The sequence below is a fragment of the Gadus macrocephalus genome, chromosome 8, assembly GCF_031168955.1.
Source record: "Gadus macrocephalus chromosome 8, ASM3116895v1".
Lineage (NCBI taxonomy): Eukaryota > Metazoa > Chordata > Actinopteri > Gadiformes > Gadidae > Gadus > Gadus macrocephalus.
The window spans coordinates 9,497,253-9,519,197 of record NC_082389.1 but is presented as its reverse complement, the minus strand read 5'-3'; the positions used below and the strand labels follow the sequence as shown (position 1 = coordinate 9,519,197).

At 48.4% G+C, this 21,945-nt stretch overlaps 2 protein-coding genes across 2 annotated transcripts in view; both read right to left on the bottom strand.

Annotated features, from left to right (window-relative positions):
* Window positions 1-313: 313 nt before the first annotated feature.
* ranbp9 (RAN binding protein 9) lies at window positions 314-20,211 on the bottom strand. Its single transcript, XM_060058682.1, has 14 exons — window positions 19,533-20,211; window positions 17,110-17,221; window positions 12,553-12,605; window positions 10,832-10,999; window positions 10,392-10,414; window positions 8,762-8,946; window positions 7,389-7,501; window positions 6,298-6,406; window positions 5,933-6,087; window positions 5,112-5,262; window positions 4,525-4,643; window positions 4,199-4,350; window positions 3,403-3,514; window positions 314-3,079 (listed from the first exon to the last, which is right to left on the bottom strand). The coding sequence occupies exons 1-14, from the start codon at window positions 19,762-19,764 to the stop codon at window positions 2,949-2,951; spliced, it is 1,815 nt and encodes a 604-aa protein (XP_059914665.1). The 5' UTR covers window positions 19,765-20,211; the 3' UTR covers window positions 314-2,948.
* A 260-nt stretch (window positions 20,212-20,471) lies between these two features.
* Window positions 20,472-21,945, bottom strand: part of rnf182 (ring finger protein 182) — a 3,750-nt gene continuing 2,276 nt past the window's right edge. Inside the window, exon 1 of the mRNA XM_060058683.1 lies at window positions 20,472-21,945. This exon is cut by the window's right edge and continues 2,276 nt beyond it. The gene's annotated coding sequence lies outside the window, so the exon portion shown is untranslated.

Genomic DNA, 21,945 nt, shown 5'->3' with positions numbered 1-21,945 from the left:
AACGGTTAAAGATTAAATCAAATACTTGTTAAACTAAATTTTAAACTTTACCTGTTTTAAACAAATGCTCACAGTACAAAATAAAGGTCAATGTATTGTTGGTACTTCTGTAATATCTTACAATACGGTACTTAAAAAATATATATAATGGATAAGGTTAACTTTCACTATGGTGCTACTAAACAAACTAAAGACTTGTTTAAGAGCGCACTCGTTAAGTTGTGGGATCAAACATTGAGGATATGTTAAAGTTCCCTCCGAGACTTCCCCCTCCTGAATCGTTCCCCCAGCGTCAGTCAGCATCCAGACAAGCTGTCGTTTGTCATGTTTAATAGAAATCGTTTTCACCCTCACACACACATTGCACATCATGTAGCAACCGCCACGGGCCACACGGCAGGGCCTCGGCCCCGCCAGAAAGAACCACACCCAGCTGCTCACTACGGCATGCACAGGGTCCACGCGCACTCAAAACACGTCTAGAAAGACTTCTAAAGCTGTGACTGCTCTCCATCCAGACCAACGAACACGAGCGCCGAGTCGTCCGACTCTGGGCCGGTCAAACACCGGGAGGAGGCCTCAGCCCGCGACCCGCCAGTACCGGGACCGGGAGGGCTGTGTGGGCTCTGGGGTCGGACCATACTGGACTTCAGACGGGTTTCTTACTGGGATGGGGTGGAGGGGCGAGGGAAAAAAGAAGGAGGGCGGAAACGACGACAGAAGGAGAGGGTGGCCCATCTAAAAAAGAATAAAGACATGCGGGAGGGAGGGACTGGGTTGTTCAGACCGGTCCTAAGCGGTCGCTGGAACCCGGGTTCAAATCATACATATCAAAACATATGGCCAACCGCTTCCTTTATTGACAGTTGGGATCTCGGCGCTCTGGACCAATCAGAGGAGAACGCAGAGGCTGGCTCCTGAGTTCTTGGTTAATAAAGGGTTAATATAAACACATATCAAAAATCTAAATCATAAAAAGGTAAAATGTATCAGTCTGGAGGTCGGGGTGTGGCTACGTCCATAGAAGAGGAAGTTTACCCTCGCTCACACGTTCACTAACTTTCGAATCGTTTTGAAAAGGTGACATACCGCAAGGTAAGGTGTGAACGGCTACAAGCCGTTGTGAAAATCTGCCCTTTCTGACATCACAAGTGGGCGTGTCCACCTAGATGTATGAGGGATAGATGAGCAACGTTTGTGACACTCCACTGGGTAGGCTGATCTATCCAGCACACATCTAGGTGGACACGCCCACTTGTGATGTCAGAAGAGGCAGGTTTTCAAAACGGCTTGTAATAGCTAATTACACTCACACCTGGTGGTATAATATGTCACCCTTCAATGATCATCAATCGAAGCGATTCTTCTGGACGTTGGGCGAGTGTCCTCGTTCCACTAATACTGGGGTCTAACATTAAATGACCAGCGTGGAGGAGGTGTCCATTGGTCTGGATACATAGCTAATAGCGGGTGGATGATATTAACGGTCAACATGTACATCACAGCCATCGGTGCTAGACGGAGTGGGAGGGGGAACTTTATTACGGTCGTGACACTCGGGCGCTTAACAAATATACTGTGAATGCAAGTAACAATCTGGATAATGATAATTAGAATAAAAATAACAATATTACTCATCCGTCTGATGCCATGTCACCCCGGGGGAGAAAAACCTAAAAACAAAACGGGGAGTAACATATCGCCCCCCCTGGCCCCATCTCCCGGCAAAATATAACAGACGAAACAAGGTGGTGGTGGGGGGGGGGGGGGGGGTGAGGTCACCCCCTGGAGGTCAGGAGTCCTCATGCATCTCACAGGTCTCCTGCCCCCCCACCCCCACCCCCCCCGGGAGGCGGAGGGTCTGTGGTTCTGTCGTAGCCGTCGGCTCACGTGCACACGGCTCACGTGCACTCGGTCCGCAAAGCCTTGATGAGACGAGTGTCTGAACCGCGACAGTCCTGTGTGCTGGCTAGCCAACTTCCGTTAGCGGGCTAGCCACCATTAGCTGACCCACTGCCGGTAGCAGGCTAGCATCTGTTAGCTGGCTAGCTAACATTTGCTGACCAACTGCCGGTTAGCAGACTAGCATCTGCTAGCTGACCAACTCCTGTCAGCCACTTAGCTACGGTGCACATCTGTTAGCAGGCTAGGTAGCCAGCGATAGCCGGCTAGCACCCCTCAGGCTTACCAATCCTCGGCAGCAGGCTAGCTCCCGTTAGCCACCCTGCTCCTTTTGGCAGGCCTGTTATCGTTAGCAGGCTAGCTCCCGTTAGCTCGATGAAGTGCGTTGATGTTGCGCGTGCCTCGCTACTCAGGCGTACGTACACCTGGGGGCGGGGCTTAGCTCAACCAGAGGGGGGGGGGGGAGGGGGGGGGTAGCGAGCACTTATAGTGCTGCAGTCTTCATCTGGGGGTAAAAAGTGTTCTGATGTTAGCTACTCTCGGCTAGCAGCGTCTGAGCGATGTCACAGCCCTGGCTAGAGGGGAGGGGGGGGGGGGCTCGCAAAGAAGAGGGAATCCATTATAAGGTGTGCGTCTGTCTCTGTCTGTGTCGGGCTGTCTGTGTGTCCGTCTGTGTGTGTCTCTCAGTGTGTGTGTGTGTGTCTCTCTGTCTGTAAGTGTGTGTGTGCGTGTCTCTCTGTCAGTGTGTGTGTGTCTCTCTCTGTCTGTCAGTGTGTGTCTCTGTCGGTCAGTGTGTGCGTCTTGTCAGTCAGTCAGGGTGTGTGCCTCTGTCAGTCAGTCAGGGTGTGTGCGTCTGTCAGTCAGTCAGGGTGTGTGCCTCTGTCAGTCAGTCAGGGTGTGTGCGTCTGTCAGTCAGTCAGGGTGTGTGCCTCTGTCAGTCAGTCAGGGTGTGTGCGTCTGTCTGTCAGTGTGTCTGTCTGCATCTGTCTGTTTTTGTCTGTGTGTCCGTCTCTATGTCTGTATGTGTGTGTGTGTTGGGGGCGGGGTTAGTGCAGGTAGTGGTCCACGGTGGCGAAGGCGCAGGAGCCGCTGCCGGAGCGCGCCATGATGGACAGACACTGGGCCGCCTGGCCCACAGCCTGGGCCAGCGGGGGCTGCTTGGGGAGGTTATGGGTCTCTGGTGGAGGGAGGGAGAGAGAGAGGGGGAGAGAGGGAGAGAGGGAGAGACAGGATTAGACGTGTCAAATCACAGGAATGGTCCAGTGAATGCTGCAGCCCTTATCCAGGAAGCGTCCGGCACCGTAATGCTTGGGGCGATAGCGGGTCAATGGAATGGGGCGCTTACCCTAGCCCGACCTGTTATAGGACACGCTGTGGTGGAGATCTACCTAGGCCAAGTCATACTGCGCTGTAGTGTGACTTGTAGGTAGCGTGCAGTATTAAGTCACACTGCACTGTAGGCCTACCTAGCATATAATACACACTGCCAAGTAGGCCTACCTAGTATTGCACTGTTGAGCGTGGAGCAGACAGGTTCTCTCTGGATGGAGTCCAGCTGGTATCCTACGGGGCTGGTCCAGGGGTCTGAGTAGGCCAGCAGGCTGAAGGCATCCTTCAGAGCGAGAGCGAGAGAGGGGAGAGAAGAAGGGAGAGAGAGACCGATGGAGCCATGTTAGTATTTATGACCATGGCTTCACAATCTGTTTGTGAATGGGTTGATTTAAAAAGTTTAAAAAAAGTCCAATCATTTTGCTCCAAGATCACACAAACACAATGGATCGAAACACCCCTTATGTTTTGTTCAACATGCGAAGAACTTTCTGATGTTAACCACTAGAGGGCAGCAAACCTACTAATGCTTTTTGGGATGTATACTTAAACCCGTTATCACATGCTTTGACATATCGCAAATCCAGATACAACTCAGCGCTGTTGCAACAAAGTTTTCCGGTATGCGGAAAGAATTCCCTTTAAAATCGGCAAGTGAAGGATATATCGGCTAAAGCCGACGCCACACAGTGGATCGCTGAGGCAGTCATTGCAGTGGTCACTGACACACCGTCCACCACAGAAGAAGATTATGTCAACTACTTCCTTTCTTTAACTATTCTAAAGACGGACAGTGAAAATCTCAATTTAACCCGCTTCTGGGAATAAAGTGGTCGTCGATTTGTGGAACCAAACGGCCGCGTTATATCACGGTTTAAGTGTAGAGCTATTATTCGAAAGGTATAATAGCTCTAGCCCCGACTGCCGAGCAGACAGGGCTAGTCGTCAGTCAGGGGTCAAAGGTTACCTTGAGCATCTTCTTATTGGCTGAGTTCTTGCCGCACTCCCGGCGGAGGTGTTCGCTCATGCTCTGGAGCTCCCGGCCGAAGTGGATCATCCTCTCGATGGCCGCCTGGCTCCCCCCACACAGCTGCCGTTTGGACTGGCCCGACTCCACCTCTGGGACCCCAGCCAATCAGATCTCAGGGTCAGACAGAGGAATGTACCCAAAGGGCCTCTCACGGGGGAGGGGGACAGATGATTCAATGTGTTCCGCACACATCAGCACATAACAGTAAGACGAGCTGGAGGATAGTACAGCGTCTGCTTTTATGAATGAAGGGTGGTACTGACCCATGTCGGCGTCGCAGTCGGGGGTCTCCGCGGCGTGCTTGGTGCTTCCGTTCAGGAAGCCGTTGGAGAAGGAGTCTGACACGCCGTTGGTGAAGTGGTCCACCTCCATGTCCACGTCGCTGGAGAAGGAAGGACCGGTCAGTACACTGACGGACCCACGGGCTGACAAACTGGTTAGCTGACTGGTTAGCTGACTGGCTAGCCAGTCAGCGCACTGGCTAGCAGAAGGGCTAACTGGTCAACTGACTGGCTAGCGGCCCAACAGATGACAGGCTGAAACATATACTATCAGACTAACGAACAGGCGAAGACTAACAGGAACACAGACTGGCTAGTATAAGGGCTAACAAATGGTTAAAAGAGAGGCTAACTAAGAGGCTAAGCATGCAAGCTTTCTCTTTATGTAATTGTAATACAATTGTCTCCTTACTTTTTTGGCCTAAAACACAGCTTTAAGATCGGCCATGTAACTAGCTGAAGCTCAAACACCACAAGCCACTTTCGTTAGCCAAATTAACATTCTCATGTAGCCGTTGGCGTGGCAACATGCCTGGACGTGTCCACGAGGTTGAGGGGTAGTGCCATACCTGCTGATTGGCTGAGTCCTGGTCCCGTTGAGGCTGACGTCGGACACTGGTAGGGCGGGGCTAGTGGCAGGGGGGCAGGGCTTGTGGGCGTTAGGGGAGGAGCTGTGGCTCTTGCTGGTCGTCACACCGTTACAGCAGCTGCTGTCGAACCCTGAGGGGGCAGAAGAGAGCGATCACACACCTGGGAGGGGACAGTTCACCTGGTCGACACCGTCCTATTGCAGACACTCCCTCTTCTGAACTCTACTCAAAACAAAATGTCGGCCTAACAGTTTAGATCGATTCGTCATTGAAAGGTCTTGAAATAGATCAGAGATCAAGGTGTTGATAGGGTGCTATATCAGGCCAGTATAAGCCAGTGGTAGCAGTGAATGATGGGTCATTCTAGACTACGGTTAGGATGTGATCAATCATACAACTGGAGCAACTGGTCACACTGAATTTGTATAAAAAGACGATCAAACTAAATGTACTGTAGGGAAACATGATCTGATTGGCTGTACATGTTAGGTAGGGCTGCTCTGATTGGCGGTACCTGAGGCAGGGCTGCTCCAATTGGCTGTCCCAGAGAGGCTGGGCTGCTCTGATTGGCCGTACCTGTGAGGCAGGGCTGCTCTGATTGGCCGTACCTGTGAGGCAGGGCTGCTCTGATTGGCCGTACCTGTGAGGCAGGGCTGCTCTGATTGGCCGTACCTGTGAGGCAGGGCTGCTCTGATTGGCCGTACCTGTGAGGCAGGGCTGCTCTGATTGGCCGTACCTGTGAGGCAGGGCTGCTCTGATTGGCCGTACCTGTGAGGCAGGGCTGCTCTGATTGGCCGTACCTGTGAGGTATGGTGTGGAGCTGCTGGCCTTGTGGCTGGGGCTGCTGAAGGGCCGGGGGGAGCCAGGGTAGCTGTCCTGGGACTTGGGGCTGCGGCCACCCAGACAGCGCACCTCACTGTCCGTCCCGTTCACCATCTCAATGAACTGTCTCACCCTTCGGGGGGCGGGGCAGAGGGAGAGACGGCCAATCAGAGAACAGAATAGGACTACAATGTCTCATAAACGAAATACACCAAAGAAACAAACGAAATAACCAAAAAGCATTTTAGCGGAACCTTCTCTAAGAACGTCAGTGGTTGTCTGGAGATAGGTCTCGTTAATAACTAAATGAGGAAGTTAACATTAAAGAGACGTAGGGCCCTACTTCAGCATGAAGAGCAGGTCGGGGTTCCTCTCCAGCAGGTTGGGGTACAGCTGCGTGGTCGTCTCGATGGCCTCGCCCATCCGGCCAGACAACACCAGCTTCTGGATCTCTGTCACACACACACACACACACGATGAACCAATAGAAGGATAGCAGTGCTACGTTAGCTAGGGTGGATTCACACAGAGCGCTACGTTAGCTAGTGTGGATTCACACAAAGTGCTACGTTAGCTAGTGTGGATTCACACAGAGTGCTACGTTAGCTAGTCTAGATCCACACAGAACACTACGTTAGCTAGTCTAGACCCACACAGAACACTACGTTAGCTAGTCTAGATCCAAACAGAACACTACGTTAGCTAGTCTAGATCCAAACAGAACGCTACATTAGCTAGTCTAGATCCAAACAGAACGCTACATTAACTAGTCTAGATCCAAACAGAACGCTACATTAGCTAGTCTAGATCCACACAGAACACTACGTTAGCTAGTCTAGATCCACACGGAACACTACGTTAGCTAGTCTAGATCCACACAGAACACTACGTTAGCTAGTCTAGATCCACACAGAACACTACGTTAGCTAGTCTAGATCCACACAGAACACTACGTTAGCTAGTCTAGATCCACACAGAACACTACGTTAGCTAGTCTAGATCCACACGGAACACTACGTTAGCTAGTCTAGATCCACACGGAACACTACGTTAGCTAGTCTGGATTCACACAGAACACTACGTTAGCTAGTCTAGATCCACACAGAACACTACGTTAGCTAGTCTAGATCCACACGGAACACTACGTTAGCTAGTCTGGATTCACACAGAACGCTGCCTTAGCTAGTCTGGATTCACACGAGGTAAACTATTCTTGATTCACATCAGGTAAACTAGTCTGGATTCACAGTAAATCGTCTGAATGCATCACAAAAATTATGTTGCATCTAAATCACACAAACATCAAGGTTTAAGCAGCAATAAAAATGAAGAAATTCCAATGTAGTGGTTAGGCTTATGCAAACCATCTGGGTTCAAACAAACAGTCTGATCCAGCTTTACATCCACATCCAGTGCGTGACGCTGGGTACTCACTCTGTCTGTTCTTTATGGAGGCCAGTTCCTCATGCACCGCCTGGTCCGTGGATTTGGCAAAGGCTTCCGCCGTGGCACAGTAGCTGTGGTGGACCAGGTAAGACGCCACCATCCTTGGGAGACAACGCAAGGCTGAGAGGTGGAGCTTCACAGACACACGGTAAACCACTGAGGTGTGGATCTCCAGCACCCAAACTACAAACCAACCAGAGTAGTAGAACACCACCACTAACCCCTGGTTAGGTGGTAGCTAGGGGCGGCATGTGGCTCAGGGGATAGAGCGGCTTGGCTGGTAACCGGAAGGTTGCTAGTTTGATCACTGGCCGCTCCTAACCGAGTGTCGAGGTGTCCCTGAGCAAGACGCCTCACCCTGACCGCTCCCGCTAAGCTGGATGTCGCCTTGCATGGCTGACTCCGCCGTCGGTGTGTGAATGGGTTCATGAATGGGTGAATGTTAAACAGTATTGTAAAGCGCTTTGAGTGGCCGCTGGTTAGAAAAGCACTGCGTAATTGCAGTTCATTTAACGCTCATTTGATCCGTATCGTCCTGAATCACAGGAAGGCTTTGCAGGTCTGCATTACAGGATGCATCCCTAATCTCAAATCCTACATCACAAACCTCTAAAGGATACACGCCCGAGGCCGACAATCCCAATTTGCATTTTGCAGTAGGTTCAATAACAAAATGACTAGGAAGTGGTGTGTTTGTGTTTGTGCTTGTGTGTATGCAAAGTGCTAAATGATTCATGAGGATCTAGATAAACTGCTTTATCCTGACTCCCTAGAACTCCCAGATGTTCCTTATGCGTGTGGTTAGCCAGGATTCAGTCTCTATCGTTATTCAGTGTTCTTCGTAACATGCAAAACAATACACGACACGTGATCACATTTGGTTTACCCCTCGATGTAATGCATTCATAGTGTATTTTATGACTATGTCTTTTCATGGTTGTACCTAGTTCCCTTTCCTCCAATTATTTTAATTGGTTTATAGTACCATTTAGTTTGCTTCCTTTTGCCTATTGCAGTGTCCCGTCTATAGTGATTGTTTGAGATCAAATGAATATGCCTTGACCACATCCGATTCCTGTAGGTCTCTTCTTTGGAGCATATAAAGAGTTCTTAGTCCTGGTGCTGAAACTAAATGACCACTGGATCATCACTGCATCACGGTATTAGCCCCAGGACCCAGAAATTCTTGAATTACTCATCCTATGAGCAGTTCAAGAGCTCTGAGTCATTGTGCTGGAACCATAGGGCTGAGTCCTGGAACGACGCTGCTGGAGCCTTACTTCTGGATCATGGCCTTTGGTTCGCGCCACGACTCAGAACCCCTTGAACTTCTCCTCCCGTAACCATAGTGCTGGACTTACTTCTGGATCATGGCCTGCCACTCTCCCTCGCGCTCCCCGATGGGGAAGCGGTCGATCTGAGCCTGGATCTTGGTTCGCCACTCCCTCATGTAGTCCTCGATGTCGAAGACGAAGGGATGCTGGCCGAAGTTGGCGTCCACCACCTCGCCGGGGGTCTGGAGCCCCACCGTGGGGTACAGGTTGGGCTGAGGGACAAACAGCACGGGGGTTAGGATTGTAACCCCCCCCCCAGGTACTGTCCTGATACAAGAGAGAGGGGGTGCATGGCCACTTCTAGAACTGAGCTTACTCAAGAAGTAACTCCCATTGAAGGTTAAACGGGTCATAACTGCTTTGTTAGATCCTGAACGACATTTGGATCTTGAGTGACAGTTGGAGGCTAAATCACAGTTGGATCCTCAGTGACAGTTGGAGGCTAAATGACAGTTGGCTCCTCAGTGACATTTGGATCCTGAATGTCAAATGTCAGTTGGATCCTGATTGTCAGTTGGATCCTGATGACATCATTCCTCCAGTCCATCTCCCTGACGACATCACATGTTCTCGGCTAGGGACCACACTACTGCAGGACGTAGCTGCTCAGAACGTGACCGTCCACTCAGCGGCGATACCCCTCAGCTGTGGTCTCCTTTATCATGCATCGTCTTTAAATGTCATGTGTTCCTCTTTACTTTATTATCTTAAGTAGTCCATCTAAAAAGCTGGTATGTTTTCCAATCAATTAAACAAGTGATACCTCAATCAAATGACATGAATCTGGTCAGAAACGCAGCTGCTTAGGGCTTCAGCTAAGCCCCGTCCCCGCACCAACAGCCCGCTAGCTCTGCTGTGATTGGCTGTGCGGGTGAGTTGAGTGATGTTGTCCTTTGTGCTAAAGAGATTAGCGCTAGTCTGATGACATCATGCTCAGCGGGACAAAGCCTACAGAACTAGATTTGAGGAAGAAGAGACGAACCCAACCAGCATGGAGGGCTGATCAGCTGAAGAGAGGTGTATGTGTGTGCATGTGTAGGCGTGTGTGTGTGTGTGCGTGCATGTGAATGGGCATGCGTGCGAATATGCGTGCATGTCAACACCGTCGGACCATGAATCGCTGGGTGACTGCCAAGCCCGTTTGGCTGCTCAATCGATTTGATGTTCAGCCTCAGTGACTCCCTTCCCGTCCTTATCATTGAAGCCTCTCGCTCCCTTTCATCTGGGCCTCCCTCCACCCCCCCCCCCCTCCCTCGTGCATCTCCCTCTCTTGTCAGCATTTAATTCTCCCCTCACGCTTCTCCTCCCTACGAGAGGAGGCGAAGGCCGTTGCGATTTTGACAATTAATCCATGCATGACCTGCGTCTGGTGCGTTTGTGCGTGTTTATGTGCGTGCGTGTCCTTTCATGGCGCAACGGATGTACTTGATATTTTGAACAAGGATGAAACGGTCCAACTGACATGGGGAGGCACCATTTTGAAGAGGCCGGTCGTGTGTACATCTCAAACCAAGGCACGATCAACGGCTAAATGCAACACTCACAGATCGTGGTTACCTGTGGTTGTTGTGTTTTTAACCACTTGGAAGTTCAGATTAACGGTACAAACATTTTGAAATACAGTATACAACATGTTTTGTAGGACGAGGAAACTTACCGGCAAGTCTGTGAAGGCAATACCTGGAGACCAAAAGAGACAAAACGTTAGCATCCAACCACACTCTGCCCTCACTTTGCTGCTCTGGAACCTGAGAGAACCCCCATATGTTCTGTGATCAACTAGAATGAATGGTATCTTTATTGAACCATTGAATTGTGAAAGAAAAATAAATATGAATCTTACTAATCTCCAGTCAGTAACAATTCACACAAACTAAAGTGCAGAACTATAAAAACAACAAATGTACGTCTCAAACACTCACACAAATGCGTAGATATCTCAGTCATAAATAAATAATATGCAAACATGTGGCCACGTGGCCTGGTGTTTCGATTGCGACCCTCTGGTTAGATTGTGTAAAAATAAACCAATTTATTTCTGATGGCAGCCGATGGGGTTTGAGTACCCAGCTGGAGCCCGGGGGTGGCGCTGTGTACCTAGGCTGTGGCCGTTCTTGGTGTAGAAGCAGGTGTTGTTGATGAGGTTGACGCAGCAGCCAATCACGTCGCCTGTGGTGAAGGTGGGGCCGTAGGGCTGGCCGGTACCGGAGGAGCAGAAGGAGTGGCCGTCGTCGCCGTGGTAACCGTACGAGTGCTTGTCCCAACCTGAGGTGGAGGAGGAGGAGGTTAGGACCCATGATACCTGCTGATGAAGAGTAATGAGCTGGTTTCAGGGACGGCTTCGTTACAAGGAGCCGACGAACAAGCAGTCTGCTGTTAGATCCTACTACGGACCCATTTGAATGACAGAACAGTTATTTGATCCATTTCCTTGAGATCCATTTATTTTGGGCGACGTGGGAGTTTTCGTTGTAATATGACCATAATTAAAAACATTACATTTCTACAGTACTGTAGTGCTACATGGTCCATGTGTGCGTGTCCAATATTCTAAAATCCAAACTGCTCCACTAATCTGCTGAAGGCCATCCTCCTGCGAGTCTCTGAATCAGCCTACCAGAAAAACATTAGTGATGGCCTCAGCATCGTCTCCGGCCACAACCACGTCCTGGACAGCTTCCGGCAAACCCCAGATAAGGAGATCCACTGCTGAAAGGGTTGGACTGAAGTACTCTTGTGAGCAACAGTCTATCCAAACATTCAGCGTGATCCCAGATCAAATGTACTTCGATAGAATTTGAATATGGCCTTCTGTGTTTGTATCGTCAAGTTAAATGTATCTGTTTTCCCTTAAGGTTTGTCTTCTGAGTGAGTGAGGTGCTGTGACACCAGAAACCTTTCAGGCTTGTCTGACAACAAAGTGTTATCGTATCGTTCTTATTCTGATGGACACATTAACACATGCCATCATTGATATAGGCTCGTATCCAAAGGCTCCACCCATGGAGACGTGATTCAGGACCTCCGGGAGTCTGTCTTTATCAGTGTGGTGCGGGGCCCCAGTCGGCTGAGAGCAGCACAGTGGATCTCTCCGGCGCTGTGGTGCGGTGATCTGGCTCTGAGCCGGCTGTTATCAGTGCACTGAGAGGCTGGGGTGGGGGGGGTGAGGGGGGAGTGAGTGGGTCTCGCCCAGCCCGCCACCCGGGGCCGTCAGCTGGGGAGGAGACTGGGAGAGGCCCCCCGGGAGGTCTGATAACCACAGCAGAGAGCAGGAGGCTCCATGATCCAAATGGTTCTCATCCGGGTGGTGATGCCCCTCTCTGAGGAGGCTTAGTTAACCCTCTGACCCCCCTCTCTGAGGAGGCTTGGTTAACCCTCTGACCCCCCTCTCTGAGGAGGCTTGGTTAACCCTCTGACCCCCCTCTCTGAGGAGGCTTGGTTAACCCTCTGACCCCCCTCTCTGAGGAGGCTTGGTTAACCCTCTGACCCCCCTCTCTGAGGAGGCTTGGTTAACCCTCTGACCCCCCTCTCTGAGGAAGCTTGGTTAACCCTCTGACCCCCCTCTCTGAGGAGGCTTGGTTAACCCTCTGACCCCCCTCTCTGAGGAGGCTTGGTTGACCCTCTGCATGATGCCCCATCTACCAGGACATGGAGGACTGCAGGGTGAGTCTGTGAGCACAGACCCCAGGATCAGTGCTCTACCTGCCCTCTCTCACAGAGTACATGGCTGTACCTGGGGCAGGAAGGAGTTTTTATGCAACGAGACGGACACACACACACACACACAGACAAGGACGCACACACTAACACACACTCACCAGGAAGTCTGTTCATGTTGACCCCCTGTGCAGAGAGGCCGATGCCCATGTACCTGTGGAACACAAACAGCACACCCTTGTTAGGAACAATTGTTGTTATGACTTTAAAGCACAGCACCCTCATCAGGAACCCCGTGTTATGAACGTCCTCACACCGCCTTCGTTAGCACGCACCCCCCCGCGCGCGCGCGCTCCGGTCGCTACAAACGCCTTAAAGGAGGGTGTCGTCTGTGAGGTGTTTAAGGACAAACACTGTAGTCGTTCAGCCATTGAAATCTACTACACCCAAATATGTCGGCAGACTTTAGCTAAGCGCTCGACACGAGCGAGGATCCAAATATAGGATACAAGAGGATAATTATACTCGCTCTACAATGGATAACACAATACAATATCAAGTAATTAAATGGTATACCGCTGATTAGGACGAGAGATGGTGATGGACAATGGGGTATTAATGGCAGCCAGTTAATTAATCAAATCAGTATTCATGACACGTCTGCTTAACGACTGACTGGCCGTACCTATAGTCAAAACTAGAAGCAGGTGTTTGAACATTTCATAACATGTTAGGACATGTTATAACATGTTATGACCAGATGGAGGCATGCCTCCGTCACGTCTCCAGGCCAGGCCTCGGCTCTCTGGGCCAGACACTGATTTATGACATCCCATAATATTTCCCTGTATCCTCCATGTGCACAGCTCCCCGAGAAACTGGAGGAGCCCGGGGAGAGCTGAGCGGGGGACCCTGAAGCGACGCAGCACCCCTGGGTGACAGAGTGGCTCAACGGCAGGACTCGACCGTGTCTGGGTGTGTGGAAACATCTGGCGAGGTTCACAGCACAGCACATCCCATGTTATGGTTGGGGTTTCTTTTTAGCTCCAGTGTTGAATTAATAGACTATTTATGGACTTACAGATTTCTGGAGCTTTTGTGCGCTCGGTCCGATGCTTATTGTTGGTAATGCGGGTCTGTTTACGAAGGGACGCCCACACTATGACTGTTCTGGGCCTCACTTGTAAATCTCTCTGGATAAAACCGGTTCTCAAGGAGATCTCGTTTGACAGGTCGCCACAGTCTCAATCAAATCCAAAACGACATTGTTTTACAGGATGAAGGAGCATTTTTAATCATCTGACGATTTTCCTTAATATGCAAGTCACATGTGTAATGTATCCAATGATTAAGGTAATGTGTCCCGTCTAGGGTAATGTGTCCCATGATGTAGGGTAATGTGTCCCATGATGTAAGGTAATGCGTCCCATGATGTAAGGTAATGCGTCACATGATGTAAGGTAATGCGTCCCATGATGTAGGGTAATGTGTCCCATGATGTAGGGTAATGCGTCCCATGATGTAAGGTAATGCGTCCCATGATGTAAGGTAATGCGTCACATGATGTAAGGTAATGCGTCCCATGATGTAGGGTAATGCGTCCCATGATGTAGGGTAATGTGTCCCATGATGTAGGGTAATGCGTCCCATGATGTAAGGTAATGCGTCACATGATGTAGGGTAATGCGTCCCATGATGTAAGGTAATGCGTCACATGATGTAGGGTAATGCGTCCCATGATGTAGGGTAATGCGTCACATGATGTAGGGTAATGCGTACCATGATGTAGGGTAATGCGTCACATGATGTAAGGTAATGCGTCACATGATGTAGAGTAATGCGTCCCATGATGTAGGGTAATGCGTCCCATGATGTAGGGTTAGGGTACTGTGTCACATGTAGGTTAATGTGTCCCATGATGTTGGAAAATGTGTCTCATGTAGAGTAATTTGTCACATATAGGTTAATGTGTCACATGTAGGGCAATACGTCCCATGATGTAGGGTAATGCGTCCTAAGATGTAGGGTAATGCATCCCATGATGTAGTAGGGCAGGGGTCAGCAACCTTTTCCACATGCAGTGCCAGTTTGACATTTTCTCGTTAATGAGTGTGCCTTAAGCAACAATATATTAAAAATTAAGCTGAATTATGAATTACACAGCGACCAAAAACATTTCCAGAAGACGTGGAATTGTATTATTTCCATATAGTCCACAATCATGCATCAACATTTTAAATGTTTTTTTGGTTGTTATATTTGCAACATTTATATTATAATTACATATGTCCCATCTTAAAACACTATTTTCAGAAATATATTTGCACTGTGAGATATGAAAAAAACGAGAATATATGAGAATGTTGGAACCATCCACATCAATATCTTTAAGACATGTACAGCTTTGCAAAACCATGTCAAGGCGATGCATACAGGCCACTTGCAACAATATTTTAAATATTTACTTCTCTATTCCTCATTGCATAGGTTTAAAAACTATTAATTGATCCCATTTCAGAACACTGCTTGCTGTAACTAATTTAAACATATTTGCACTGGGAAGAGATGCCCGAAACAGACTAAAGTGCAAAAAAAGAAAATCGGTAGTAATGATCGTGCTGCCGCATTGTGCAGTGAATTTTTTTAATATAAAAATACGATTTTGATGTATATTTTTTCAGAGTGCCAATGATTATGCTTCCCCGTGCCAGTGGTGGCACGCGTGCCTAGGGTTGCCGACCCCTGATCTAGAGTAATGCATCCCATGGAGTGTAAAGTGTCATGTTGTGTAACGTTTTCTTGTACTGGATCAGGTAAAGTCATACACACACACATCGTCAACATTAACGTTTGGTCAACATGGTCCCCATCAACAGGTGACCAATGAACCTCCAGCAGACTTTAAAGACGTACCCTGAGGCCAGCAGGGCAGGAGAGTGTTGGGCCCCTCAAAATGGAGCCTTCAACTATTCAGAACTGAAATCCAGAGCCAATCAAACCGCTAATCGAATCATAATGGGGGGGGGGGGGGGGGGGGGGGGCAGGGGGTTGATGTACACCCTCTTGGGACCCCCCATACCTAGCCCCCCCCCTACCCTGTTTGACAAGGATGTAAGTCAGAGGAAGGTCACGGCGACCATTAGGAAGAATACACAGTCATGATATCGTCAAGGCTACATTAGAGACGCAATACGCCACCTCCATCTTAATTCTGAAGATGGTGCCCATTAATGACATGGCCACACAATAGGCCCTGCAGCACCCTAGTGGGATGGGACCATTGGCCCTGCAACACCCTAGTGGGATGGGACCATTGGCCCTGCAACACCCTAGTGGGATGGGACCATTGGCCCTGCAAATCACCTGATTCAGCCATTTCTAAATCTACCCTCGACTGACATCACACATGGGCATGTTCAGAGATGTGTGATGGATTGCTGGATGTACTGACCAATCAGCAACCACAACTGGTGTTCAAGTAGGGGACCACAAACATAATCCTGTCAAACCTTATTGGAACAGGGCCTGTCATTGGACCAGCCAACCTAGTCCTATAAACCGTATTGGAACAGGGCCTGTCATTGGACCAGCCAACCTAGTCCTATAAACCTTATTGGAACAGGGCCTGTCATTGGACCAGCCAACCTAGTCCTATAAACCTTATTGGAACAGGGCCTGTCATTGGAACAGCCAACCTAGTCCTGTAAACCTTATTGGAACAGGGCCTGTCATTGGAACAGCCAACCTAGTCCTGTAAACCTTATTGGAACAGGGCCTGTCATTGGCCAGCCAAACTAGTCCTGTAGACCTTATTGGAACAGGGCCTGTCAGTGGACCAGCAAACCTAGTCCTGCAAAACCGTTATGAAACGAGGCCTTATCATTGGACAAGCAAACCATAATGGAACAGGGCCTGTCATTGGACCAGCAAATCATATTGGAACAGGGCCCGTCAATAGACCAGCAAACCATATAGAAACAGGTCCCACTCAACTATATGTTGTCCACAGGTTGTAGAAGGTTTTGTGGAAGGTTACAGAAGCCCGGGGAATGTCTCTACTGGCCAATCACACCCTAGATGATTGACCCTCGTTGATTGATTTGTTGATTGATTGGTTGTCTAGCGACATAGTGCTTAAGGTGCAGACGGGTCAATCAACACCAAGCCTGTTGGGTTGTGGAGGTTGTCGTGGTAACGGTGACGACCGGACCAGGCGCAGGCGTGTGAAGCCTGCTGGTTGGAATGTATGGTCTGACCTCGGCAAGTATGGACGTTTTCTTTTCAGAAACTCCTATTATTGTTTTACCTTGATTACCTGGTTGAACTTATCTACTGGGAGTTGCCCAGTCAAACGATTAATAATTTTGTCAGATGAACAGTACCAATGGAAAAGGCAAGTCATTAGAAGTGTGTTCATGCTATCATTAATGACCGCAAGATTGTGCTGAGCCATTCAATGGCTCCCGGTAGGCATAGCGGATACAAACTAGCAAGCAACCGTCCCATCCTGTGTTGGCTGGATAAAGCAACGACCCTCAGGTATGTTGGTCTCACCTGGAAGACATCCCTTGGTGGATATTTCCAAGACGACATGAGTACTGCGGTCTAGTCTAAACACCGATGACACTGACCCACTACCATAAAAAAACATGGAAAACATGAGAAATAGGAACCAAGGTGGACGCCCGTTTCCTCTGACACTCTCTGTGTGTGCTTACCCATCTCGCCCTTTGCTGATGATCTTGACCTCAAAGTAGTAGACCCCGCAGGCTGCTGGGATTGGATGGGTGGCCCGCACGGAGGCAGCGTCTTTGGGGGTCTTACCATGACCTGGAGTGGGAGAGGGAAAAGGTATAGTTAAACTGGTTAATCGTTTGGGATCACGATATAAGCCTCTTTCAGGGTCTTACCTAGACCTGCATGGGGAGGTCAGAGAGTGACAAGATGTAGTTAATTTAGTTTAGATAGTTATTAAAATCGTGATCATGAGATTAGTGACTTTGGCCGTTTTACCAAAGACGCAAATCTCATGATCCCAACTAACATGATGTAGTGAAACTAGTTAAGATCATGATATTAGCATATTTGGGGGTCTTACTTTGACCCACAGAAGAGAGAGAGTGACATGGTCAAATTCTAATAGGTAAGCTTTATATAAGGGGGGATCATGATACTTCCTACCGTTTAGGATGTGACCAGGTCTAGTTACAAGAGTCATAATAGTACCACTCTTTTTAGACATGGTTAAGTCTGGTCTATTAGTAATAACAATGTAGTCTAGGTATCTTCAGTTGTATTAGTTGCACTAGTCATGATTATTTGATCTCATTATACAAGTTATATTGTGACGTTTTAGTCTAGTTATCCATTAGGTATGTAGTATAGTTACATCAAGTTATTAGTTATGACAGGGTTGTCTGGTTATATTAATTTTGAGAGTGGGGTCTAGTTATACATTAGTTATCACAGTGTGGTCTTGTTATGATATGACCCATTAGTCTAGTTATATTAAGTTGTATTATTTTTGAACCTGTAGTCTAGTTATGACAGTGGCCTAGTTATTTTAGTTCTGATAGTACAGTCTAGTTATAGATGTTATGACAGGGAGGGGGTCAAGTTATACATAAGTTAGGACAGTATGTTCTAGTTGTATTATGATGTTTGGTCTGGATATCACTATTAATTATGTCAGTGTGGTATGGGTATACCAAGTATGAGTTTGGTTTGTATATAGAATCTAGATATATAAATATAGATAGAAGTTATGATGACAGTGTGGTCTAGTTATATTAATTATGATAGTGTGGTCAAGTTATATATAGTTACATCAGTGTGGTCTAGTAGTTACATGTGTCAGAGCAACTAGTCCTCACTGTTCCCAATAACCATTCAATATATCTAATACATCTTGCAAGAAATGATCACAATGAATCGTATCTGACAATGTTAATAAAACAATGTTCCATTCATCAAAGCAGGAGTAGGGGACCATCTTGGATAACTCGACAAAGGATTTGCAAATAAAACCAGGATATGATTTCTCGCTAATGCGTCCTCCTATTGTGTCCCAGTGATTTAATGGCTCGGTCGGGCCCAGCTACCCGAACCCGTCCGGGTTTCAGTAGAACATAGTCAGTGGATGACTGTTCTACATAACAGAATCGACAGCAGAACGCCAACTAATGTGATTGGCACAACAAACAGTTGAACAACGGCTGCATTTAATTTCAGTAACACTGGTTTTCCGTGTGACCCGAGACATGTACAAGGAGTAGTCAGGTGAGGCGTCGCTGCATTGTGGAACATTGTGTGTGCGTGTGTGGAGGGCCAGACGCAAGCCTAGCACACCCAGCCCCGTCACACCTCGATTTACCCTCGCCTGGTCTCCGAGGCCCGCATCCAAACCCCGTGTGATCAGCCTGGCTGGTATCGTAGTCCCACCGCCCTCACGACGACCAGCCTGAATGTCAAATATGTCACTGAGTAATAGCATCGCATTGTGCCATTCTGCCCTGCTCACAACTGGGGACTGGCGTTACGACACCTAATCCTTCACAGGGCCGTTCTTATATCCTTGTCATCCAAATAAAACTGGATGTTATAAATAAATGCACCCCAACAGTGACATGAGGAGTACACAGCACGACTGAGAGTGTTGCCAAACCAAACAGACCAGTCCTAGCTCGCAGAGTTGCATAATTATGTCATCCTGCGACGGAGTCAAATGTGTGCACCAGGCGATCTGGAGAAAACAGAGATAAAGAACCAGACCGCGTCTGCACTACGTTGTGGTGTCCGAGGACCGGGGTCAGGACGACCCGGCCCCGGTCCTGATCGCTGTGCTCTGGGGGGAAAGAGTCGCCAGCTGGCCTTTTTTTTTTTTTTTGCAAAATGTCCTCTTGTCTTGTTGTTGTTCAAGCAAGTAGCCTAGCCTACTTTGTTTTTAGCCACAGTTGCATCAGGCTAACATGCTAACATGCTAACCTGCAAAGCTGACGGGTTAGCGTTAGCTCGCCGCTACGGGCTAGCGTTAGCTCGCCGCTAAGCCGCAGCAGGCTGACGTAGCGCCGGAGCAGAGCTAGCGCTAGCCCGCTCCGGGAACCGGGGGGCTTCGGGGAGCCGGGGGTCCGCCACGGCGTACCTTTATAGTGCACACGGAGGTTGTTCTGAGAGAGGCCGATGTAGCTGAACTTGTCCTTGGGGCTCCACGACCGAGGCAGCGGGGTCTCGGTCTCGTTGACGGCGGGGTAGAGCCGTCGGAGCCGCTGCTGGAGCTCCTTCTCCTGCTCGTGGAGAGCAGAGTCCCCGTGAACGACAACCGACATGAGGAACCCGCAGCCCCCCGCGGCGGTTGATGGCTGTCCGCCGGACATGACTACCAGGCGACGGCTACGAATAGATCGTGGCTTGTCAGCAACAAGCCAGCGCCGCTTGTGTCCGTCAGGATCAAGTTTTATTTAGGAGGGGGGAGGGAGGAGGGAGAGCAGAGCTAATACGCTAGCACGCTAGGCTAACAGGCTCCGCCGTCCGCTAGCGCTGAGGTAGCTTTCAAGGCTAGCGCCAGTTAGCTCGCCAGGGTAGTGCTAGCTTTTAGCAACCCCCAGCGAAAACAAGCGATCGTGGCTCAAATTGCTCGGTTGACATCGGCTGACACGACGCCTCGTTGGTCGCGTCCGAAGCAGACAGCGTAGCGGTCACTATATTAACGGGAAACTAGAGCGGGTGTCGACGTTTTGAGACGGATCAGTTGGTCCACATTCGCAGGGAAGTGAGAGCGACGTCGGCCGGATGGCTCGGCAGGGTACTGGAGCTCGGGTAACCTCGGTCTTTTGTTTGTTGTCGGAGCTTCGTCCGATCGTCTGATTGGTCCAGAGAAAGCCCCTGTCACCTCCTCGGGGAATGACAAGTTCATACACAAAATGTACAGCCTATTCAGAAATCTGAAATGCAATTAAATTGAATTAAGTGAAGACCACTTATGTACTTATGTAAGGAATGCTCTCGGTTGGATCAAGGAGATGTTGTGAGAAAGCTGTCACATCTAATTTTCAATTTGCCACCATAATAACTGAGGTTGGACTTTGAGAACAAATTATTTCTATAAGAAACTGAAATAGCAATTGTTGATTGGGTCCAATCAGTCAGCATAAGAAAGGCATAAAACCTTGATTCAAGACACACTACAATTACAATTATGGATGACAGAAAAGAAAGCCAGCAATCATTGATCTATTCATTGTGTTAATAGTATGTATTACGTTATGATGAGCAAGATGTGGCCTGGAAATGGACTTCTGCTAGGTCACCCACATTCATACCTCCTTATCTTATTTCTGTATTCATAAACATAAAAGAGGCAATTTCACGCATCAATACATCCATCATCATCATCATCATCATCATCATCATCATCAGACCCTTCATTTTGTATTCAGTCTACTTGTAATAGCTGCTACCTAACTTAACAGTTTCCACAGCTTCCAACAGACAACCCGTGAGAAGATGGAGGGAGAGAGTGGTGTTCTGGAGTTTCTACCCCTCCTCCCCTTCTGACCTTTACCCTCCATTAGGCGCAATCAGGGATCCAACGGAGGTGTACTGTTTATTACTAGGGTTAGTATTAACCCTACTCAGTCAATTAGGATATGCTAATTATGCAAAGCGACTTACAGTGATTTCTGATACTTGTCATAAGGGAGCAGGTAGGGGTTGGACACGGACAGTACCGAGCCAGGTCATTAAGGAGAAGGTAGGGGCTGGGGGGCATCTTGCTTTTGGAGGCCTACGAGTAAGGCAGCAACATTGGGGATCAAACCTGTAACCTTTTGGCAAGAAGTTGAACATCCTGCATAAGCGTCCCTGATGCCACATTTCAAGTAAGTAAATGAATAGATGAAGTGGTGAATGAATTAATGAATAAAGAATTTTGGAAAGATATATACAACAGGCTGTGTACGAACTAGAAGCAATCTCCTGCCATCACACTGTGTTCCAGAGCATAGCTGCTAGCTGTTCACGCTAGAAGAACCTAGCACGAGGTCAAAGTGCGTTCTGCACATGAGCGTTTTGTTTAATCACCAGATAAGCACAGCTTGCAGCATCGGCATAGAGCTCTCTGAATGGAGCAGGACAGAACAGTCACACACAACTACAGAGACCGGCAGTGATTTAACACGCAAGATTGTTGTATTTATATAATTGTACTCCCTGTCTTCTGATTGTAATGATGCGTACTACAATGGAGCCTGTGGAATTTGCATTACACAATAAAAACATTTTTGATTCCTGCAGGCCTGTATGCATTCAAGCTGTTCAATTGTTCAACTGCAGAAACCGTAGAAGAATTGTATAATAGTGTACAAATTATATGGACGATGAATGTACACCGTTGAGCTAAGTTTTCTGTCGCCCTCTGGTGGCCGAGTAAAAGTAGAGAAAACATCAGCTGGAAAATTTCTAAGTACTTTATATTGCGCCTGACAAATGCAAATTTCATCACTCTAACTCTAATACAATATATTGCACATCGATTTATACCTTAAAAATAAGTTAAA